The sequence below is a fragment of the Mauremys mutica genome, chromosome 6 (genome assembly GCF_020497125.1).
Source record: "Mauremys mutica isolate MM-2020 ecotype Southern chromosome 6, ASM2049712v1, whole genome shotgun sequence".
In the NCBI taxonomy this organism is placed as follows: domain Eukaryota; kingdom Metazoa; phylum Chordata; order Testudines; family Geoemydidae; genus Mauremys; species Mauremys mutica.
The window spans coordinates 94,674,520-94,697,994 of NC_059077.1; the positions used below are offsets into that span (position 1 = coordinate 94,674,520).

Consider the following 23,475-nt stretch of genomic DNA (forward strand, 5'->3'; position numbering starts at 1 on the left):
AGTCATGCCTGACCAACCTGATTGCCTTCTATGATGAGCTAACTGGCTCTGTGGATATGGGGAAAGTGGTGTACGTGATATATATTGACTTTATATTGACTTTAGCAAAGCTTTTAATACCGTCTCCCACAGTATTCTTGCCAGCAAGCTAGAAAAATATGGATTGGATGAATGGACTATAAGGTGGATAGAAAGCTGGCTAGATCATCAGGCTCAATGGGTAGTGATCAACAGCTTGATATCTAGTTGGCAGCCAGTATCAAGTGTAGTGCCTCAGGGGTCTGTTCTGGAGCCAGTTTTGTTCAACATCTTCATTAATGATCTGGATGGTGGGATAGATTGCATCCTCAGCAAGTTTGTGGATGACACTAAGCTGGGGGGAGACGTAGGTACACTGGAGGGTAGGGATAGAGTCCAGAGTGACCTAGACAAATGGGAGGATTGGGCCAAAAGAAATCTGATGAGGTTCAAGAAGGATAAGTGCAGAGTCCTGAACTTAGGACGGAAGAATCCCATGCACCACTACAGGCTGGGAACTGACTGGCTAAGCAGCAGTTCTGCAGAAAAGGACTTGGGGATTAGAGTGGACGAGAAGCTGGATATGAGTCAGCAGTGTGCCCTTGTTGCCAAGAAAGCTAATGGCATATTGGGCTGCATTAGTAGGAGCATTGTCAGCAGATGGAGGGAAGTGATTATTCCCCTCTATTCGGCACTGGTGAGGCCACATCTGGAGTATTGTGTCCAGTTTTGGGTCCCCCACTACAGGAAGGATGTGGACAAATTGGAGAGAGTCCAGCAGAGGGCAACGAAAATTGTTAGGGGCTGAGGCACATGACTTACGAGGAGAGGATGAGGAACTAGGCTTATTTAGTCTGCAGAAGAGAAGAGGGAGGGGAGATTTGACAGCAGCCTTCAACTACCTGAAGTGGGGTTCCAAAGAGACTGGAGCTAAGCTGTTCTCAGTGGTGGCAGATGACAGAACAAAAGCAATGGTCTCAAGTTGCAGTGGGGAAGGTCTAAGTTGGATATTAAGAAAACTATTTCACTAGGAGGGTGGTGAAGCACTGGAATGGGTTACCTAGGGAGGTGGTGGAGTCTCCATCCTTAGAGGTTTTTAAGGCCCGTCTTGACAAAGCCTTGGCTGGGATGATTTAGTTGGTGTTGGTCCTGCTTTGAGCAGGGGGTTGGACTAGATGACCTGAGGTCTCTTCCAACCCTAATATTCTATGATTCTATGAATCTAGACCATTGGAAGTACTCTGGATTTACACTGGTGTTATTGAGAGCAAAATTTGGCTCAGTGGGAGATTTGAATGCCTAGGAACTCATTTAGTAAATGATTTGAGGTTATCTGAAAATAGCAAATGCAAATTTCTCAAGGACTTAAATGATTCATGGCCAGAGTTAAAGGACTAGCCTAAGGAGAGCAAAAATCCATTAGACAGTTCAACAGAGCTTTTTTTAATATGATCATCACTCCAGTAATATAAACACAAAACCCCAAGACATTTCAAATGTAACGTGTTAGACTCCAAAGCTAATTAAAATACTGTGGTAAAGAGTTTTTAAAATTACAATCCCCTACTGGATACTTGGTTCTGCATCTGATTTAATAATTCCTAAGAAGGCACATTTAGACATATGTTAGCTAAAGACATGTCATATTATTTGTGTTCAATGCAATATTAATACTAACCCTCCTGGTACAATAAAACTGCACAGAATATATTATGGTATCCCCAAATCAGTCACATTAATATTATTTTTAATCAAATGGTGTGAACTTAGCCGTGAGTATCATGCAAAACAAAATAACTGGTTGTAGGTATTTCAGAGTTCTATTTCCCTGTTATTTGTGAGCAATTACAAATTTGTGTGGCCAGGGAACTAGAATGGCTTCTATTAACATAACAGTTGCCTGAGGCAGGAGTGAAGATCATTTCGGACTTTGCAAAGGGTGAATTATCCCTGAAACTGATTCTGAAGCCTGTGAACTTGTTACTATAACCCCAAATTTTAAAGGTAAGAAGTCATGAAGAAACATGATATTCTAAAAAGACTGGTATAATAATTGAGGATGGTATTGTGTTAAAACCACAAGACTGAGAACCAGAAGAACTTTGTCTAATTCTCAGCTTTGCCCCAGACTTCCCGTGTGATTTTCAGCTGGTCACTTTGAGCCAGACTGTGGACTGTCTCTACTGCAATACACAATGTGGGAGGCTCCCCCCCCCCACATAGTTGCAGCCATAAATGTAAGGGCTGTTGAGGGACTTTTCATATGGGTGGAGATGAGTGGGGAGAGCGGGACTACACCTTACCGTAGCCTACATACAGTCATATAGGTCACCCATCCTGCCCACCTGTGGAGGGGAAATCATGCTGCAATTCCCTACAGCAGAAGTTCCCAAACTATTTTTGCTGAGCCCCTCTTCAGGAAGTGCCTCCTCATAGGAACTGGGGAAGAGCGGGGAGGGGATGGCCTGTACTCATAGGTTGGCATGGAGGGGTGCCCAGTACTCATGGAGGGCCAGGGGTTGGGGAGAGAGGAGTTCCCAGTACCCACAGGGGCTGAGGTGGGGAAGGACTGCCCAGTGTCAATGAGGGTGTGGGGGTGGGGGGGGTGGAGGGGTACCCCGAACCCGGGGGTTACTCATCATGTAGCAGCTGAGGAAGCCTTCTGCTCTCTACTGTGGTTAGTTGGTTTCGGCTGCTGGGACCCAGTTCCCTGCCCATCTCACTCCCCCACCTACAGGGAAGTGAAAGGGGGCTGCATTGAAGGCTCAAGGTCAGGAGGAAAGTGGAAGGCTGCACCTTGTGAGAACTGACCCCCCACACACACACTAGACAGAGCCCCCTGCTGACCCTGGTCCTTCCGTATGGCCTTGACTGCTTCCCACGCGCAGGGTCTGTCCTGTGGAGGAAGTGGACGGCACTCTGGGCCCTGGAGCTGTGCTGAGCGGGGGCCCTGTCTGAGAAGGGCAGTAGTACTCCCAGGGTGTAGCCTTCTGCTCCCTGCTTGTGGAGTCCCCACTGGCCTCCCCAGCAAAGGAGGGTAACTGCTGGTTGGTGTCTGCTGCAGCTGTGGCAGTGGAGGCATGTGATGGGCATGGAGCCTGGCAGCTGAGACTGCCCACACGCAGCCCCATCCACTTACCCTGTGACACAGATCCCCTTGGTACAGAAGAACCTAGGCTTGGTCTACATTTAAAAGTTAGCTCAAGATAGCTACATCAGTCAGGTGTTTGAAAAATCCGTACCCCTGCCCTGACCAATATAGCTATGCTGACCTGACCCCCACTGTAGATGCAGTTACATCAACAGAAGAATGTTTCTGTAAGCATAGCTCTTAGGGATGCAAAATGCTATTGGGGATGTAACGAACCTTAACCGTTAACCCCGGCGGCCCTGCGCCAGCTGGAGGGACCCCATCCCTGGCTGTGCCAGGCCAGCGGACCCCTGCCTTGGCTGCACCAGCCGACGGGACCTCAGCCCCTGACAGAGCTACCTTGGTTAATGATTAAATTATATAATTTTAACCATTTAACCAGTTAACTTTTTAAACCAATATTTACATCCCTAATAGCTATCATCATTCATAGAGGTGGTTTTCCTGCACTGATGGAAAACCCCCTTTCGTCAGCACAGGTTGTGTCTACGCTATGGGGTTATGCTACGATATACAGAGTACTTTGTGAACACGTATATGTTAAGCTCTGATATCTGTATCACTATGATGGAAAGACGGATTACTTGCATATAGCAAAGTGGATAGATACATTCACAGTAAATCTGATTGTCTTTTCCATGTCAGTGAGACTTGAAATAATATGAATTGAATTTCTGACAAGCCTTTCAGCTGCTTTGCTCCACAGGTGAAACTATTATAGTCTGCGCTGCTGTTACATAGGATGTATTTATAGAGACACAGGTAGTAATTTCAAACATTTTCTGCCTCTTCCTTTTTTCCCTCTGCCCTCCAGATTGTCTTGACCTGGTGTTTCTTTCTTGCTTTTATCATGCTTTTTCAGAATGTGTGTAGCATAATTATGTCAACTGTTTTGATTACAGATAGACATTGATCCTTATTGAAGATGCACTTTGTCATTCAATGAGAATGTATCACTTAGCGTTGTTGGATTCATTAACTTTTATCCAGCTTTAGACCCTGGCAGTTTATGGAGATTTGCAGAAATGGTAACTGCAAATCATTTCCCATGCTCTTGACTTGGGTCAACAGCTACTTTGTCCTACAGTCTTCAACCATTTTTATGTGCAGACTGGCTACTGTTACTGAGAGGCTCGAAGTGCTGGTACAGAGGTGGGGAAATTAAGCCTGTTGTTTGTTTTTTAAAAAGATCAACTCTTTAAAGCATTTGTTTTTAAAATAACATGAAAAGCTCACCAATAATGGTTGGGTTTTTTTCAAATTTTCAAACTCAAAATGTGTAAAAACTTTCCATACATCAAATGCCTAAAGTTACATCTGGCTTTTAGGGTATTGGAGTGTCATCCTGATGCAGATAGACATTTTAGTTCTAGATCTTCAACTTCATAGGTTTTGTATTGTTCAAATGTGAAATACAAATTGTGCACTGGTGTACTTAGATATACTTTGTGATGTGGAAAGTATAGGGATATGAGAATACACTCTCTCATATGAGAATACACTCTATTTCCCTTTCTAAATATTTTCTTCCATCTTTAGTCAGTCTAAGACAATACCAACCTCACCTTCATCTTTAACTCAATGTAAGAGACAAGTTCTATAGTCGTTACCCAAGACTTAGGCAAAACTCCCACTGAAGTCAGGAGCAATTACAGAGTGTGGGCTGAAAGTATTGGCTCTAAGATAATATCAAAACAAACACCATAAATTGTATCTTTAAAATTTCTAAATGTTTCCCACATTTTGTCCTGTTTCCACTGCTAAAAATCTTGTAATTCCATTGAACATGAAATCCCATGATGCTTCTGTTGAGAAAGGGAAAAAAGTATTGTAGTGTCTTTACACTCCTTGCATATGTGTTAAGTGCAGTCTTTTTTATATAAAAAGAGTTTGGTGACATTATAATCGGTTAGTGTACTAATTTTTATATCTGGAAACCTCATTTCAAATCATGTTAATGGTTTTGGTGGTCATATCCTACTCCATAGTGGGCATTTGCCAGAATCATCACTCAGCTTGGCATGAGGAAGAACTCAGAAGAGGCCCCTGAGGAAATTGGGATGGTAGACTTTTTTTTTTTCAGATTATGAATGAAGTAGAGTGGTGTGAGGAAGATCACAAGGGCACCAATCCATCTGGCAGCACTGGAAGTGATTGAGGAAGGGGGACTCCCACAGTTCAGTGACTTGACATTCATGTATGCTACAGGCACCTATCTATGCATAGTTCCTGCCAGCAGGGGTCTGGCTGTTCATCTGTTTTAGGGGGGTCAATAAGGTGTAATCCTTGAAGAGACAGGGATAACACTATTACATATATCTGTCCATGTGGTTTGTGGTTTTCATCATGCTGATCACATAAAATAGTCTAAATCTATTGAATTGTTAAGTTCATTGACTTCTAAAAGACAGTGTCTATTATCAAAAGGTGATTCCTGAGCTACCCACCCCAGTAAGTGAAAGTGTTGCCTGTTGGCCAGTTCCATCTTTCCCCATGACATCTCCCACTCACTCATCCAATATAGCCATCCAAGTTCATTGGTTATTTTGTGACATTTCCCAAGACTCTTGTCCGAGGTGGTTCTCTCTCTCTCTCTTTCTCTGTTTAATATGTTGTGTTTCTAAAGTCCCTGTTTCCTTGGTACCTGAGCAGCTATTTCTATTTCCAATTTACAGACATAGGCTAGGCTTAGGGGAATGGTTGCCTGACTGTTGGACCTATGAGTGCATTGGGAGTGACATGCACATGCAGCTTGTTGTCCTAGACTCAGGGCCCACATTATGCATGTTTCCAATGCTGCAAAGCTAAAAAGATAGATTCTAGTGTAAAATCCACTCGCTATTCATAGTTGGCATCCACTGTTTTTTTCTTCCTGGATTTTGCCTTAAGTTTGTCTGTAGCTGTTGCTATTTACCTATCACATTCACATGCACTGTATTTGCTCAGAGAAATAGAAAATGTACATGACATATCTCCAATGCCATTTGAAAACTAGAAAATATTTACTGCAACAAACCCACCGAAGTGATATTAAAAATAATTACAAAACTCTCAATCCCCAAAAGATGTTAAATACAAATACAGTAGTGCAGTTAAGATGCATGGCCCATATTAGAATTTCCAGTGTTTTGATAAACTTCTTAGAAAGCTACACTTGTGAAAAATTGGTGTGGTTAATTTTTTTCTGATTAAACATATTCAGTATTCTGTTAATTAACAATTAGTTTTTTCCTCTCTTGACAACTTCTTTTGTTCAATCACTTTCATTTTCACTGTTCCTACAAGACAAATTGATTACACTGAATGAGTGAGAGAGTAAAGTGAGAGAAAAGTGTTTCGCTGTATGAAAGGTAACATCTGATCGTTTTGTTTAGCACCTCTTTTTTAAAAGGGCCATTTGCATTAGCTCAGAGCAACTTGTATTCAGCAGCACTGCTTGCATGTCAGTAAAGAAGAGCAACATTGTGCACAGAACAACCCTGTAAATGCTGAGATGAGGAGACTGGAAATGATGATTTTTATTTGAAGTAGTTTGGTCTCCAATCTAGCTTGGCTTTGATTTCTAGACATTCAGGAAATGGAACTTTCGGAGCTGAAGTCAATTGGAAAATGTGCACTGTTCCCCCTCAGCTAAGTGTGACTTTATGGAAATGTTAGAATGCACCTCATTATTTGCATAGAGTCTCCTTTTGGCAAGAAGTAGGAATCTGTATAATCACTTACTCCAGAGATTTTCCTTCAAGGACTAGGGGATAGGAAGTGTGGACTGGACACTTTTTAAAAGGAAACATTTTTAAACAAATGATTTTTTTTCATACAGATCAGTCTAATCCATACTATACCAGCCAGTGAAGTGTGTGCATATATATGCATAAAATGCTAAATGGAAATATATAGCAGGACATTTAAATAACTGCTGAGTTTTGATCTATTCATCAGTATTACAACCCAGGAATCAGACAGTTTAGACAAGGCCAACTGGCAAGCTTTCTGTTCACTAAGGAAAAAACTCTATTGCTCCATGGAGTGAGTACTACAGAAGTGATAGTTTCCGTAAATTAATGTCATGCCTATAATGCACCTGAATTCCTCTTCTGGGAAAATGAGTCTCCTGTGATGCTTTTAATTACACTCCAAATGAGTGTGTTGGTACATCCTCAATGCAATTATAAAAAACCGCTATTAAAAACAGATCCCAACAGAGGGTGTTGATTAAAAAGATGCACAAGCACCAATGGGAGGAGCACTGTGATTAGGCACAGTGTACTGGGTCGGATTTTCTTCCTCCTGGGCTCCTTGTGTTGTCATTTGTGTCTGTTCAAAGTGCACCAAATGAGAGTGGTAGCATTTTACATCCACTTTGGGATGTTATAAATGCCTACCCATGGAGCAAGAGAGGGACAAGATGGGTGAGGTAATACTTTTTATTGAACCAGCTCCTGTTGGTGGAAAGTACAAGCTTTCAAGTGACACGAACTCTTCTTCAGGTCTGGGGAAGGAAAAAAGAGTTTCTGAGTTAAATACAAGTTGGAACAGATTGTTAAGAGTAAGGGGTAACACACTGTTGGAGACCACTTATAGGATTACATTGTTATGTAAAAGAGGTTTGAAATGGGCCATTAATGGTTAGCAGGTAGATATGTTACAAATTATTGAAATGAGCTATAAAGCCAGTGTTCCTGTTAAGTTCATGGTTTTTGGTGTCTAACAGCGTTATGAATTTAAGTACCCAGACTCACCCGTTGAAGGCCCTGTGCAGGTTTCCTTTGTGGACAATTACTGAAAGATCAGATATGGAGTGATCACTTTATAAAAAGGGTTCACAAATGGGTGATAGGGTGTTTTTGTCTTTTATCATGTTTCTGTGTGAGTTCATTTGAGAGTGTAGTGATTGTCTGGTTTCACCCTCACATAATTTTCATTGGAGCATTTAGTGCACTGGGTTTGGTACACCACATGTTGTGATAGGCATGTGTAGGACCCACAGATCTTAAAAGGTATGTTGTGGGATGATGATATTGATCATCGTAGCATTGGAGATATGTCTGCAGGTTTTGCATCCGTTTTTTTTAGTAGGGTCTGGTACTGCTTTAAGTTGGAGTCCTGGTCTCTGGAGAGCTTTCTTCTTCTGATGAGCTTGGTGAGTTTGAGGGGTGTTTTGAAGACCAGAAGATGGGGTTTGAGAAAGATTTATTTCAGGATGTGGTTCTCATCAAATATGAGTTGTAGTTTTTTGATGATACCCCAGATGGGTCCTATTGTGGGATGGTAGGTGACAGCTAGGGGTGTTCAGGCAGTGGTTTTTCCCCCTATATTGAAGCTGGTTCTCTTGGAGTATTTGGGTGGCCCTTGACATGATGTGATCTTTTTCTCTGGTGGAGTGTTCTTGATTGATGAAGGTGGTTTTCAGTGTGTTCAGGTGTTTATCCTGGGCTTTCTCTTCAGAGCAAATTCTGCAACATCTGGATGCCTGGCTGTAGATAACAAATTTTGTGGTGCATCTGGAGTGGTTGCTGGATCTATGGAGGTAAGTGTGGTGATCTGTAGGTTTCTTGTATGTAGTCATTTGGATGGTTCTATTGTTGACGCTGATCACAGTGTCCAACAAGTTGATGCTGGTGTGAGAGTGTTCTAGCAAGTTTGGTGGATGGCTAGTGGTTGCTGATGATGTGGTGGAAATCCATTAGGGAGTTTAGGTCTTCTGTGCAGAGGATGAAAATATCATTAATATATTTAATGCATAGTATTGGTTTCATGGAGCATTTTTCCAGAAATTCTTCCTCAAGTTGGCGTATGAAGAGGTTGGCATGTTGGGGAGCCACTCTAGTTCCGATGGCTGTTCTCATGGTTTGGACAAAATGTTTGTAGTTAAAGATAAAGTCACTGTGGGTGAGAATGAAAGCATTGTATATTATCTTGTAGGTATCTGAGACAGGCAAAGATGCTGTCATGGTGAAGATATTGGGGTTTAGGGAGGTGACATCTATGGTGGCAAGGTTGGTATTCTGGGGAAGTTGTTTATGTTACATAGTTTCTGGAGGAAGTTGATAGTGACTTGAAGAAATCTGGTCTTTTGTGTGGTGAGTGGTTTGAGGCTGAGTTCTCTGAGTCCTGATATTTCTTTACTAAGAGTACCCTGGTCAGATATGGTCAGTCTGCCTGGTTCCCTTGTTTGTGTTGCCTGGGAAGCTTTTGGAAGGTTTCTGGAGTGGTTTAATGGAGGTGAAGTTGTAGATTGTTTCTTGCAGTTGCTTGGGGAAGGATTTGATGGTATCTTTACATTTCTTTGTGAATAGTGGTATGGGGTCTTCTTTTAGTTCTTTATAGTAGGTGGTGTCAGAGAGTTGTCTGTTGGTCTTGTTCACATAAGTCATCACGATTAAGGACTTCTTTAGCACCCCTTTTTTCTGTTGGTTTGATCTCTGTCTGGTGGTTGGATTTTAGGGACTGCATAGCTATCCTTTTGGTGTTAGAGATATTAGGGACTGCATAGCTATCCTTTTGGTGGTAGAGAGATTATAGTGGATGTAATGTTTATTGAGGATTTCACTGTCAGTTTTTTTCCTGGCACAATTATTGTAATGATCAGTGTGTGGTTTCGTCCACTGGGGGGATGTCCAGTCAGATGACTGTTTATTTGTCTGACTGTTGGTGAGGATGTAGTTGTTGTGGGTTGTGTCATCTTTACTGTAAAAGAATTCCTTGAGGTGGAACCAGTGGAAGAATTCTTTTAGTTTTTCACATGTTAGTAGAGTGGCAGGTTCTGTGGTGCGGCAGAAGCTCAGTCCTTTGGAGAGTCCTTCAATTTTGGTTATGGGTAGTCTTGATAGGTAACGATGTTGGGGTGCCTTGTAGTGTCCATATGGTGGGTCATAGTGTCTTGGTTTCTCCTGGAGGTGGTGTTCTGTTGGTTGTGGAGTTGTTGTAGTTGGTTCCACTTTTTGTCTTTGTGTTGGATTGCTGTCAGCAGGTTTTTGAGATTGATGTTTTGGGTTTCCTGCATAATATCTAGGTAGGTTTCCTGATTTTTTTCCTTCCAGTGTGTGGGAGTATGTGATCATTTGATGTTTGCAGTGGTCCCTTTTGGAGTGTGTAAAGTGCAGGAGATGGCTCCTCAATTTTTCTGAGGTCCTTCTGAAGAGCTGGTCAGCATATTTGAAATACAAGGAGCAAGTCAGTGGAGAATCAGGCTCAGTGTATCAGAATGCATCATTATGTTGCAATGGTGGTGTATATATATCTGCTGTATATATGTATTTACAGTTTGGTTTTATGGTAGGACAGTGAGCTATGTCATTTGTCATTCCAGTATTTGGACCTGATCTTGCAAGGTTCAGAGCACCTTCTGCAAAGTGCTCACATCATCAGCTCTGACTTACTACATTAGGAGTGAAGGGTGCTCATCTTGCAGGAGACATTTATATCTCTCAGGTCTGATCCTAGTGATAGACAAATAGGTTCTTTAAAACACAATTGCTAGCCTCTTTTGCCAAACACAGTGAATTGTTTCCTGAAACAAGCTCCGTCTATAGTATATTGAAATGCAAAACCCTCTTGCTCCTAAATGTTGAGAACACTGAATTACAAATGGGTTCAATTTTATACATAAAAATCTCTCTATGTGCTAAGTAATTGCTCTGGGTCCCCAGTGGATGGGAATGGTGCAGTGAGGAAGGGTTTATGATTGCTGCCACTAAGGAATTGTATGATAAGTGTTCTCAGTTATTTGATCTGAGACAAAATAAACTAATTGTACCTTTTGAGAGATCTACATGCAGATTAGTGTTGAGATCACATCGCTGTATTTGTTAATAAAGCTTTCAGCCTTCACAAGCACTGTTATTTTGCATTCACTTTCAACTTTTTTATGGTCAGCAGCAGAGTGTAAACGTTTGTGCAGTCTAGACATCAGAGATCCCTTGTTATACTGAAAATGTGACTGACCTAGTCATAAGCAATAATGGCTAAATCAAAACAAGATTTGGAGGGTGGGGTTGCATAAGCCTTGAAAACCTTGATTGCTGATCCGGCGATATTGAAGTTTCACTTCTCCCTGACCTCAACAAGTCAGGGACAGATTAAGACAGGTTCATGGTCCAAGGGGACCTAGTTTGCCAGTGAGTCAGCTAAGGTGCAGCACATGTAGCCTTGTATGTGCTAGGGAGCGTTGGGTTGTTTTACACGGCAGGAAGAGTTGGAAAAAAACAAGGATCCATTATCAGCAGGGGCGGCTCTAGACATTTCACCGCCCCAAGCAGGGGGGCACGCCGCGGGAGGCGATCTGCCGGTCGCTGGTCCTGCGGCTCCGGTGGACCTCCCGCAGGCGTGCCTGCGGAGGGTCCGCTGGTCCCGCGGCTCCACTGGAGCCGCCTGCCGCCCTCCTGGCGACTGGCAGAGCGCCCCCCATGGCATGCCGCCCCAAGCACGTGCTTGGCATGCTGGGGTCTGGAGCCGCCCCTGATTATCAGGGTCTGGAAGAGAGAGTTCATGCCACCGATAGGGGGCTGGGAGGGAGCATCTGTTGAAGATCTATGGGACACCAACTTTTTTGATGGGACAGAGTTAAAAATAATGTGGCTCTGGGTCCCATTTAACCTTATTCTGTTTCGCTTCTGTGTTCAGTAATTGCCATCAGTAGAGACTCAGGTCTTTGGCCCTCTCTCTTGGCATCTGGACAGCTACACTCTTTATGTCTTGGATGCTCCAGGAATTTGCTGCTTCCGAGGTGCCCAAGAATGATTGCCTGCCTTCCCTTTCTGAATGAAGCTCCTCAATGTGTAATATCTGAAGGCAGCAGACAACCCAGTAAATATTCCCAAGCTTGCTGAGAAGTCCATGAGATGGATTTTAGCCGAGCCAGGCATCCTGTTGGAAGAGGAAAGAGGTGGCCAGAAGAGAAAGGGGACTTATCAAAACTTTCTCAATTCCCTACCACCCAGAGATATCGGAGGGGTAGATTTTGGAGGATTTGACAGAGAAAAGGGACTTCAACTTGCTTACACAGCATCAACCAGCTCCCTCCTGTTCTGTGTCCGTTGACATCACAGCTCTTCCTGTAGAAACCATGCTGCTACCGCTGACCTCGAAGCAATTCTCAGGTAGCGATGTTGCTTAGTGCAGAGGGAAAAACCATGATGTTATCACAGTCCCCACACTGTCCTCTACCACTCTATGGAAGTGGTACCCCATAGAACTGCCTCACAGAAGGGATTCCACAGGTTCAGAGATGCCTCTTTCTCCTCTCACCATGATCAGAATCTGGAGGTTCTGCATTCTCTGTTTTCAGAAGCCAGGGAAACATGGGGACATCAATTCTCACTCATGAACAACTCCCCTTATAATCAGTTGGAGATTTGCCTGGCTTAAGATCTCAGGATTTGAACTAGAATTAAGAATGCATGGTTGGAGACATTTTTCTGCTATGGGAAAACATTAATATTGTCCCTAGCCAGTGACTCTGAGCTGGAACAAGAAAATAAAGATGTGCTCTGAAAGTAAAGTTTATTTTTGTGAGTGTGTGACTCTACATGCCTGGGAATCAGGAGTGCAAGGTGCAGAGCAGGCTGTTAGCAGGTGACGGCTGCCTTTCTTTCTTTGGAAGATGTGAATTGAATTTTTATAATTTTATTCTGTACCAGCACTTCAGCAGCAATATGAGCTGTCGGTAAGCCACAAGCATGCAAATAAAATCTGGGTTTGACTGTGGATAGTTTACAATATTTACATTTATAGCAGTAAGTTCCCATTTAGAAAAGTTAATGGTGTTGGGAGAGAGGGGAAAAGCATTACAAATTAATATCTGCTATGGACTGGATGTCACCTTTAGTATCACTTTTCTGAATGTGTTCAGAGTCTTTGATGAGGTGTCTGACAGAGAAGAAACTTAACTTTGGAAGCCTGATTTTGACCTTGATCTCTTCTTTCATTTATATTTTGAGCTTCTTGTTGTAATTTAACCTATTACCCCGTACTCTGCTGCTTTTTCCTGGGAAGTACTTTAATTTTACAGAAAATACAGTTCCTGAAAACTGAGTGAATTGTGACAAATAATTTCATTGCAATGAATTATAACTTATTTTTTTGGTCTTTTCATGATGTTGATTCAGATACTGGTTAAATAGAGCTTTTGAATATATTTTAGTATTAGCAGTTGACAACTTAAATAAAGGAAAAAGAAAAACCCTTGGAAATCCCATTAATTTTTCTTTTGAGTAACTGTTAATCTTTGCGTTTATAAATACAAAATGGGGTCAGTTTATGAATTTTTAAAATTATTATTATTATTAATAAAGAATAATAAAATACGCAATGGCATTGTTCAATAGCTGATGAAGTCCTGTTAGCAGGGGGTTTAAATAGTTGTGCATGGCGACCTGTAGTACTAACTAAATTGGTATATTTTCCTGCGAACTAAATGACAAGGTGAGCTTTGCATTCCCTTTGCCAAAATGAACACTTTAACATGAAATAGACTTGGACTTCAGTAATGGGAAACTTCCCAAGATTGCTTACATTTTTTGATAATCTCCATGGAACTCTAACACTTACCAAATATTTTTCTTGTTGGCAGGTGGAGTGGATACAACAACAGGTAGTTAAAAGAAGGATAAAGAGGGATTATAAACCTGGTGGTACCCAATCCACTTATTTCAATGATCCCAAGTGGCCAAGCATGTGGTACATGGTAAGTATAAAGGCAGCCATTGGCTCTGATTCATGCTAATCATTCAGTTGCTCTGCTATGATCTTCTTCAGAAAAAGGCAAACTTTCTTTTCAGTTTTCTATGAACTAAGGAAGGGTCTGTAAACTCCTTACAAGTATAATGAGAGCTTCCTATTGCGGTGCTCTTGGGGAATGTTTTATTATAAAGTTTCATCAGTGAGGAGGCGAAGGGACATAACCATGGCCCATTTGAGGAAGGGAAAAAAAACCCTCTGGTCTGGGTGCCCTGCCTCCAAGACCCCATGTGATACAGATAATTCCCATTGACTCCAATATTAGGTGTATCGTGAAGCAAAGAGAATGGAGACCATAATTATGTCTTTCTGACAGTAGTAGGCACACAGATATATTAGATAATGAACTATTCCATCTGACCCTGTGTTGCTTTTTGTCTGACATAAGAAACACAAGCAAACTTTTTTTTAAAAAAAAAACATGTAACAGTCACAGTTAAAGCTTGGACTGAAGATCTTGGCTACCCAAACAGATTTTAACTATGTCTTTAATTTGTGTTGCATGGCCTAAATGAATTTTTTTTATTCATAGTATATCCAGGCTTTGGAAGAAGGGAGAGTCAAATTAGGCAAATGACTACAGTTTAATAATAAGATCGTCATATTTTCCAGTTCACTGAAAACTTTGCCTATGGTAAACCATCCTGTCTTCAAAAGGACATAGATCCTGTCTTTCTTAGGACATAGATCGCACATCCAAAGGCTTTAAAGAGAGATTTAACTAGTGTAGGACCAAATCTGACCCTGGTCAGCAAGTGAGAGGGAGCCAGGCCACTGCCTAGTCCTATTCTGCAGTAGGATGTTTGTGAGGCAGAGTGGAGAAGGACCAGGGCAGTTTGGAGGGGACATTTGCTGGGGACCATGCTTCTGCTCCTTTGAATAAGAACAGCATGATCATATATGCTACCCTGTGTTGGCCATTTCCACAGTCGTGAGACCAGCCTTTTGGGTTTGTGTTGTGCCAGCCATTACAGTTTTGATCTCCTTTGCTAGTGCTCTTTTGAACACTTGGTAGGACTCCTGGCCCTGCAACCCTCTTTCCACACAAGGTCACCCATATAGCTCAGATGAGAGCAGGGCCCTAAACTGAAGTAAGCGTTTTGAGACTTGATGGCTTGATTGTCATCAGACTTGAGGGGAAAATGTACATTTTTGAAACTCTTATGTAAGAAGATGTTTAATTTTAGGATAGATACGTTTTCAGTGGAATATCATCTCTCTGCTTTTAAAAATTGCAGTTGAAAAACAAAAAGGACACAGACCAAAGGTAATTTGCAAATAACAGTATATTCCGAGATTTTGAGATGCCTTATCTTCAAGCACAGATAAGAGTATGTGATGTATGGGTAGGTCACCAATCAGGATAGGGAATGACTTGGGTATTGGCCCATGGTTCCAGGGTTGTTGGGCTTTGATCAGAGACTATGCAATAACCAGACTTCCCAGATTTTTTGTATATTTATCACTGAGCCTTATCACTGACCCTTTGAAAGGCACATTGTTGTCCCTGCCTCAAGCATGACTCCACTTACTGAATTTCTGGCATAATTTTAACATCCCCGCCTTGACATACAGTAGGGACATATTGATGTGTATATAATAGGGTATTTTCAGTTAAGGGCTCTTGACTTTGGAACTTGCTTCCCTTTTTGGTCCAGCAGACCTGAATCCTTTGATATTATGGACATGATGCAAGGTCCCTGTTTTCCCAGGTTCTTGATGAGGAGGTGGGTTAAGGAATGCATAAGTGGGTTCAAAGGGGTGATATTTGTGACTCCTGATAGGTCATTAGGATCCTTTTTTATGTGTACACTCAGAGCACTCAATCGGTGTAGTTTAAAACTACCAGTACATTAACTAAGTGTTGAAAAAGGATGGTCAAGTCTCTCGGGCTAGGTGTATAGTATGTTTTGGTGGAGGCTATCACAGTCCCTGGGAACTCTCCAGTTTAGTTGCAGGGAATCTTTCCTCCCTGGTTATATATAATTTCCTTTCTAAAGCCTCCTATTGTGTCAAACAGTGCTTATCCTGGGAAGGCTGGATGTGATGTTTGCTGGGCCCTGTCAATTCTGCAGCTTGGCATTGGAAGGGAAAAGGGTACTTATTAAATGATGGCTATTATACCAAACAGATTTTGATAGTAACCACTCACATTGCTCAATGATTGCGCTATACTTACTAATGAAAGCATTTTATTGTATATTTAGTAGTTCACAAAATCATATACATTGAGTATAGGTGTAAGTATAACTGCAGGAACACAATTTCTGCTATTGGATATAGCATATTGCATGATTCTCCAGCTGCACCATAGCACTGCTGTCCATATGCCACATATGAGTGTTGTGTAATGGGAGTAAGGCAGCTTGTTCTTGCTGCCCTGTGGTACGTTTGTGGTTACCATGATACTGGCAGTGAAGGAATTCCTGGCTCTCCTGGCCTCTGCATAGAAGTGCAAAGTAGTAGTACTATTTTATTTATTATGTTAACTCAGGTGGAGAGGAAGACCTCAGAAAAACCTCAAAGGCATTATTAGGGGTCCAAGACTCTGATCCTACAAAGACTTACTTATGAGCTTAACTTTAAGCAGGTGAGTTGTCCCATTGAGTTTTGTGGGACTTCTCACCTGCTTAAAGTTAAGTATATGTATAATGTTTTGCAGGATTAGACCCAAGTTCAGAACCCACATTTTATGTACGGGCAGGGAAGAGGGGGGCTTGATCCACAATTTCAGGAAAAGTTTTTAATTAAAATAAAAAGTTTAACAAACAGAATCTCTTCTCTGACATGGTGGGAAGGATCAAAGGTAGATATTTTGTACTCATGAAAGTCAAGATAGTGGGGCTAGGAGAACTTAGGTTTTGGGAGACCCAAATTCAATTTCCTGCTCTACCACATGAAAGAGAATTCAGGGGAAAAAATATTTCAGATCAATCAAAACATTTTTTTTGGACAAAATCAAAATGTTTTATTTTTATTTGAACTTTTAAAATTTTATATTATAATACAAAGTATAATGCAATAACAATTGTATATGATATTACAAAATAAAATATTTCTAAAAAATGTGAAACATTTCATTGCTAAAATGTTAAAACAGGAGGTTTCAACAGTGTCTGAACTTCCCCTGCTGTTTTTTCTATGAAATGAAATTTCAGCAAAATCAAGGTGATTTCGTGAAGCATTTTAATTTTGATGGAACTGCATTTTCAGAACAGAAAATGTTCTATCAAAGTTTTTCTGACCAGCTTTAGTTACAACCCACTTGAGATCACATTTTCACTCCTTGAGGCTATAATGTTCTCTATGCTTTCTCTATCTGTGCTTTCTAAATTTTATTGCAAGTACTGTACAGAAATGACAAAGTTTGTTTTAATGGTTCATTGTGCATTTTGAAAAAAGCATTTTTATCTGAAATGTAATACATTTTCAGTAACTCTTTGTTGATGCTGTTCTCTTTGGATCAGAGTCATGACAGGACCTTGTCCCAGCCTTTTAGAACATGTGTATTTGTCTTTATTTGATCTATCTAATTTGTATGTTGATTTAGTCCCTATCCTATCAGGACACTCACAGTGATGTAGATAGATAGAGTTGAATAAATGGCAGTAATTTGTGATATTACTGGAGTGGTAACAAAATACCACTAGGCAGGAAATTCTGATTGCCATAAAGGTTCAGTTAAACCATTAACAAGTATTGAATAAATGACCTCAGAGCTGTTTCAGGTCATTTCTAAAACATCCCCATAAGACTGCATTTGTGATTGTAACTTCATCTCTATATATTAAACTCACTTATCTTTTCTGGTTGTCAGAAACAAACCAAAAAGAAAGGGGAAAAAAACTCTGCATAGAGCTATCAATCATTGCTACACCAGAGAGAGAGGATTCTAGGTTGCTAGCTACAAACTCCTTATTATGAAAGCAATAAAGTACTATCATTTGCTGGTACGGATTTTGATTAATGAGTAACTTCGTTACAGGTTGAGATTGATACCTTTGGCCCTTGAACTGGTCTAATCTCTAGCAGGGCTGTAAATTTCATTGAGATTTGTTGACACAAGATCTTTTATCTATATACTATGTCAAACAAACTGTTTGATTAATGTCTTTCTCTTCTCTCTCTCTCTCTTCCCCCTCCCCCCCACCGCCAGTTTGCTTCACAACCACAAACATGGTCATTTTAATGAGTAGGAACTAAGAAAATGGTATGGGCTTATTTGAGTGACATCTATGCCCAGAAGTGATGGGGTGATGATGTGGTGGTGGTGGGGCGCATGCCTGCTGTCCCCTTTGATTCATCACAACCTAAGATATGTATCCCATGAGATACATTCCATCTCTGTATTCTTCAATGTTGATTCTAAAGATGTTCCTAGAAAGTGAAACTTAGAAACTGTTGTAATTCCTTTCACTCAGGGCCTGAGCCTCTAAAGCTGTGGTCCCCAAACTGTGAGGGAGGAATGTGGGGGGCATGGCAGGGCCTGGGCCAGCCTCCACTGTGCCCCCAGCTCTGCTTTGGCTCCAGCTCTGGCCCCACCCCCAGCCGAGGCCCCAGCTTTGGCTTCCGGCCCCAGCTTTGGCTTCCAGCCCCAGCCACAGCTCCCCGCTTCTGGCCCTGGCTCTCGCCCCAACCTCAGCCCCCAGTCCCTCTCCCAGCCCCAGGTCACAGGGTGATGCGAACAGTTTACATTACGGGTAAGGTGGGGTGACAAGAGTTTGGGGACCACTAATCTAAAGTGCCAAGTACCCTAAACCCAAATCCACTGTGATTCATTATTCGAGAGCCCAGTTATCTGTGTATGCTCTTGTGTTATGCTTTCTAATAGTGAGGAAAAGAAAACATTAGATGCTACTTTTCTTCACCAAGAGACAATACTAGTTTAAAGAATGCAATATGTTTTCCTTACCTGAACCTGTCAGTTCTGATGAATCTATAACTAACATGACGGAATATAATCTTTCTTGGATGAATGACACATAATATCTGATCTGATGGTCACAGCTCAAACATTGCTCAAGATTGACTTACACAGCTGGAAGTTGGTTTTGTCTCAATTTATACTAAGTACAGATCAGCGGGTAGTGTTCGATGTATTGGGGATCAATTTATCACATCTTGTCTGAACACGATAAATTGATCCCCGAATCGACGCCCATACTCTACCTCGGCAAGAGGAGTAAGTGTAGTCAACGGGGGAGCCGCAGCAGTCGACTTGCTGCCATGAGGACGGCCAGGTACGTCAAACTAAGATAATTTGACTTCAGCTATGCAAATAGTGTAGCTGAAGTTGTGTATCTTAGTTCAAACTCTCCCCCCACACCCCTGCTAGTGTAGCCCAGGGCTCAATCTCTATATTCGTAACATGATCTTTAGGGTGTAGACAATTGAAAGGTAATTCATACTGGAATTTGAGCTACCCTGTACACATTGATGAGCTCTGAGTTACTTGTAACTAGGGCTGGCTGCACAAAACTCTTGTAGTGAAACCCAAACCAGGTGAAACTCAGTTGGGTTTGGGTTTCAATGAGACCTCAAACTCAGAGTTTTATGTGAAGGTTGGAGAAGAGTCTGAGTTGGGGGACTCTGTCCTCCCTCCAGAAAACTCCTCCACTAAAATAGACCCTGGAGCCATGAATAGTGGATTGGGCGGTGGCTGGTTACATATACTCTACTGACATCTTCAGGGACTTCCAAGTGAACCCTACCAAAATCCCTTTTAAGTGCTATCCTGTTACCATGCAATGCATTCTAAGGTGCATAAGAGCCTAGAATAAGATTAATTGGCCTTCAGTAACAGCAATGGGTCAAAAGAAATGCCTTCAGGTAATGTAGCTATTCAATGAGTGTTGAGGAGAAATGTTAGACAAAGAGTCTGCTTCCCTAAAGATGCCGATAAGAAGATTTGTGGGAATTGGGCTTATCTTGCTGGACCCCCAAACATGCAAGACAGAAAACTGAAAAAAGGAGTATTACAGACTTCTGGGCTTCCCTAGATGATGGCACCAGCTAAGGGGAGAGTTGTCTCAGGGTTTAGCAGGGTTGCGTGGGGGCAGAAGTGGAGATACCAGTGAGCAGTGCCTCATGGAATAGGCTGGGAGGGAGAGAAAAGAGTCACTGTGGGGTCAGGAACAGTTGAGCAGACGATCAAGACAACCTAAAACAATCTGTGTCAGGGTACAGCACAGGTGAGTGACAGTTGACAGCTAGGTGTGAGCCTCACAATGTTCTTTTATTGTCATCTACCTGTATTGAGGTACTCATCCTTTGGCCCAGAGTCTTCACTAGCCATTTGTCATCTCTAGACCTGTACAGTGGCTCTTCTTTCTACCGTGAAGATACTGACATGCCTAGAAAGCAACATACTTTAAAACTGGTAGGGTATTTGTGTATTACACTATCATGTATTTCCCTAACATTTGCCAAAAGGGATGCAATGCTGCTATGTCTCTGTACAGGATCCAGGAAGGGGAAGCCAAAACCAACTAACCAAAAGACACACGTCCACTTTAATAAGGCCTCCAAACTGACCAGGGCCACAAGAGATCCTAGTTCTCTTCTTGTTCTTGGAGACAGTCAGGCAGACAGGCTGGCTCTCTCCTTTCCCTTAGATGTCAAATCAGGGGAGCCCACTTCCATAGGAGGAGAGATTAAAAAGACTGGGACAGTTCATCTTAGAATAGAGTCAACTAATGGGGGATATGATAGAGGTCTATAAAATCATGAATTGTATGATGAAAGTGAGTAGGGAAATATTATTTACTCCTTCACATAACATAAGAACTAGGGGTCATCTGATGAAATTAATAGGCAGCAGGCTTTAAAAGAAATAAGGAAGTACTTCTTCACACAACTCAAAGTCAACTTGTGGAACTCATTGCCAAGGGATGTTCTGAAGGACAAAAGTATAGCTGGGTTCAAAAAATTATTATAAAAGTTCATGGAGGATAGGTCTATCATGGAGGATAGGTCTATCAATGGCTATTAGCCATGGATGGATCATTTGATAATTGCCCTGTTCTGGTCAGTCTCTCTGAAGCATATGGCACCAGCCACTGTCAGAAGACAGAAATCTGAACTAGATGAACCATTGGTTGGCCAATGTTATGTTTTTATCAGGAAACCAGGGAAGATTTCTTATAGCTCCTTGTCTGTTTATTGGTGGAAGCATACATCTTGTTCTCAGTGAAATATTGTGATAACGTAATCTATCATTAGTTAACACTAGATCATGCTGTCACTACCTGGATCAATACTCACTTCCTGATGAGAAACAACAACAACTATTTGGTATTCTAGCAAATCAGGAGGAAAAGTGGATTAATCGCATCTGTGCTGACCATAGGAGATTATTGAAGTAACTAGTGTAGTGAGATTAACAAGTAGTTTAGTAAGATTAACGGAAAGACTAGACACAGACTGCTGGTCTGTTCCATGGTAGCTATTCTTATTTCCCTGAGCAGCTACTGTGTGTTTCCTACTGGGTCACATCTGGAAGTGCCCAGTGAATACAAAGTGGATGTCAAGCAGTACTCTGGCAATTATTTTCACTGAACCAAGAAGAGGTGATATTAAAGTCATCTGCGTAGTAGCTATCTGGATAGATTTTCCTGCTTGTCAAAAATGAGATGGTTTCATTTCTGCTGTAAACAGATTTTTTTCTTAATGATAAATCATATAGTAATAACACACATTCTGCACTCTACCTACTGCTGCTGATCTTATCTTCGAAGAGAGAGAATCCACTTCTCTCTTATCTCTTAAAATTTATTTAAAATGTGATATTATGTGTTTTAAATGGCAGCAGTCAGGTCAAGAACTTCAGTTTTCTCTCTGTATATATTGTATTTTCTGAGCTATCCGTATGTCTTTTTTGGATGTAGTTTCTGTAATTAACAAGGAAAAGGCAGTTCCTTATAATGTATGTTGTACTTCTGTTAGGAGGGAATAAATGTTTGACTGTTTAATTTTATGGAATATAAATAGATAGTACAGCAATTGCTAAATTTTATAATAATACATAGTATTCCAATGGAAAAAAATGTTTGCATATTTAGACATATAGTTATTGAATGGCATAGTTTCCTTTTTAAGTAGAAGCAATTGCCAATTATTACTTTTCAAGAAACCTATTCAGTAAGAATCCATGTTAATCTCTTTCCAGGTTGTTGACAATCACAGAGTAGAGATCTGTAGAATTATTTTCCTTTGTGGAACAATACTGCATGCTCTCCTATGATGATTGAAAAAGGAAAAGATCATTCCTAAAGTTCTGAGAAATAACAAATTTTTGTTTAGAAACCTCATCTGCTATTCAGTTTAAATGCTTCCCCTGTGGCTTGCCTAGTAAAGGTGCGGTTACTGTAGGGCAGTGGCTGCTAATTAAGAGTGTCTACTAAATAAAGATATAATATAGCACTTTTCAGACTGACAATGCTTTACAAACTTTAAAGGCCAGATCATGGCTGGGGTGTCAGTATGTTTACCCTGTCTCCACTTGAGCTAGCATGCTAAAAATAGCAGTGTGGCCATGGTAGCATGGGCAGTAGCACAGACAAGTACATGGGGGGTTAAGCTACCTGCACCACACTGCTATTTGTAGCACCCTAGATCGATCAAAGCTAGCATGTGTTTGTCTGTTCAAGCTGAGAATTACACCTCCAACAGCAGTGTAGACATATACTCAGGCACAGCTACACAGGGTAAGTAAGTAGAGTAGAGTAAGACACTCCCACTATGCCACTGTGCAGCCTGCCTCACTGTGAGTCTGGATGCCTAAGGGTAAGCAGGTGCTGTGCAGGTGGTCAGGGAGTGGGGTGGGAATGAGCGGAGTCTTGGCTTTGCTCCTCAGTGTACTAACTAATAAAGATGAGCTGGTGCAGGGGAGCGGGAGAAAGTGATTAGAGCTGGGTGAATAACTGATTTTTCAGTTTGCTGGAAGTTATGAAAAATCAGGAAAAAAACTGTTTTGTGTCAAACTAAATTTAGAATTTTCAGCAAATCAAAAAAATTCTTTCCAGTCAAATTAAATGTATACTTCAACCCGAAACATTTTGTTTCCAGGCATTTTTAAAGGATTAGATTCACCAAACGGTGGACATGGGGAGAGGGAGACACAATTCCTTAACTGTTCTGCTCCTGGATCAGCAAAGCTGTATGCTGCTCTTTACACTGGGCAGGTTGGAGAAGCCCAGTCTAGCCGTAACTAATTAAGCATTATAATATTCCTTTAAGTTTCACCAATTTTTCACCACAGCTGAGGGGTTCAGTGACTTGCCCAGAGCCATGGGGCACTCAGTTTGAGTTGTGGGATCAGAACTCCAGAAGTCCTGACTCCCCGCCCCTTCCTCTAACTGCTAAACTCCGCTTCCCTCTCATTTATCACGAATTATTGCCAAATACTGCAATTGTCTGGCTGTGCTGGTGTAACTAAACCTAAATATGGGCATTTATTCTTGCAAGCCTTATGGACCAAATTTTCACTGTGTAAAACTGAACAAATTTACAATAAACTGGCAGCCTTGCATTGTAGTTTACTCAGCATCAATGAACTGGCTGGATTCCTC

At 41.5% G+C, this 23,475-nt stretch overlaps 1 protein-coding gene across 3 annotated transcripts in view; it reads left to right on the top strand.

Moving 5' to 3' along the window:
• Positions 1 to 23,475, top strand: part of PCSK5 (proprotein convertase subtilisin/kexin type 5) — a 283,839-nt gene that overhangs the window by 47,497 nt on the left and 212,867 nt on the right. For all 3 annotated transcript variants that reach the window (XM_045020518.1, XM_045020516.1, XM_045020517.1), the window contains exon 3: positions 13,740 to 13,853. In XM_045020518.1, coding sequence (XP_044876453.1) covers positions 13,740 to 13,853 — 114 coding nt within the window. The remainder of the gene's footprint in view (positions 1 to 13,739; positions 13,854 to 23,475) is intronic.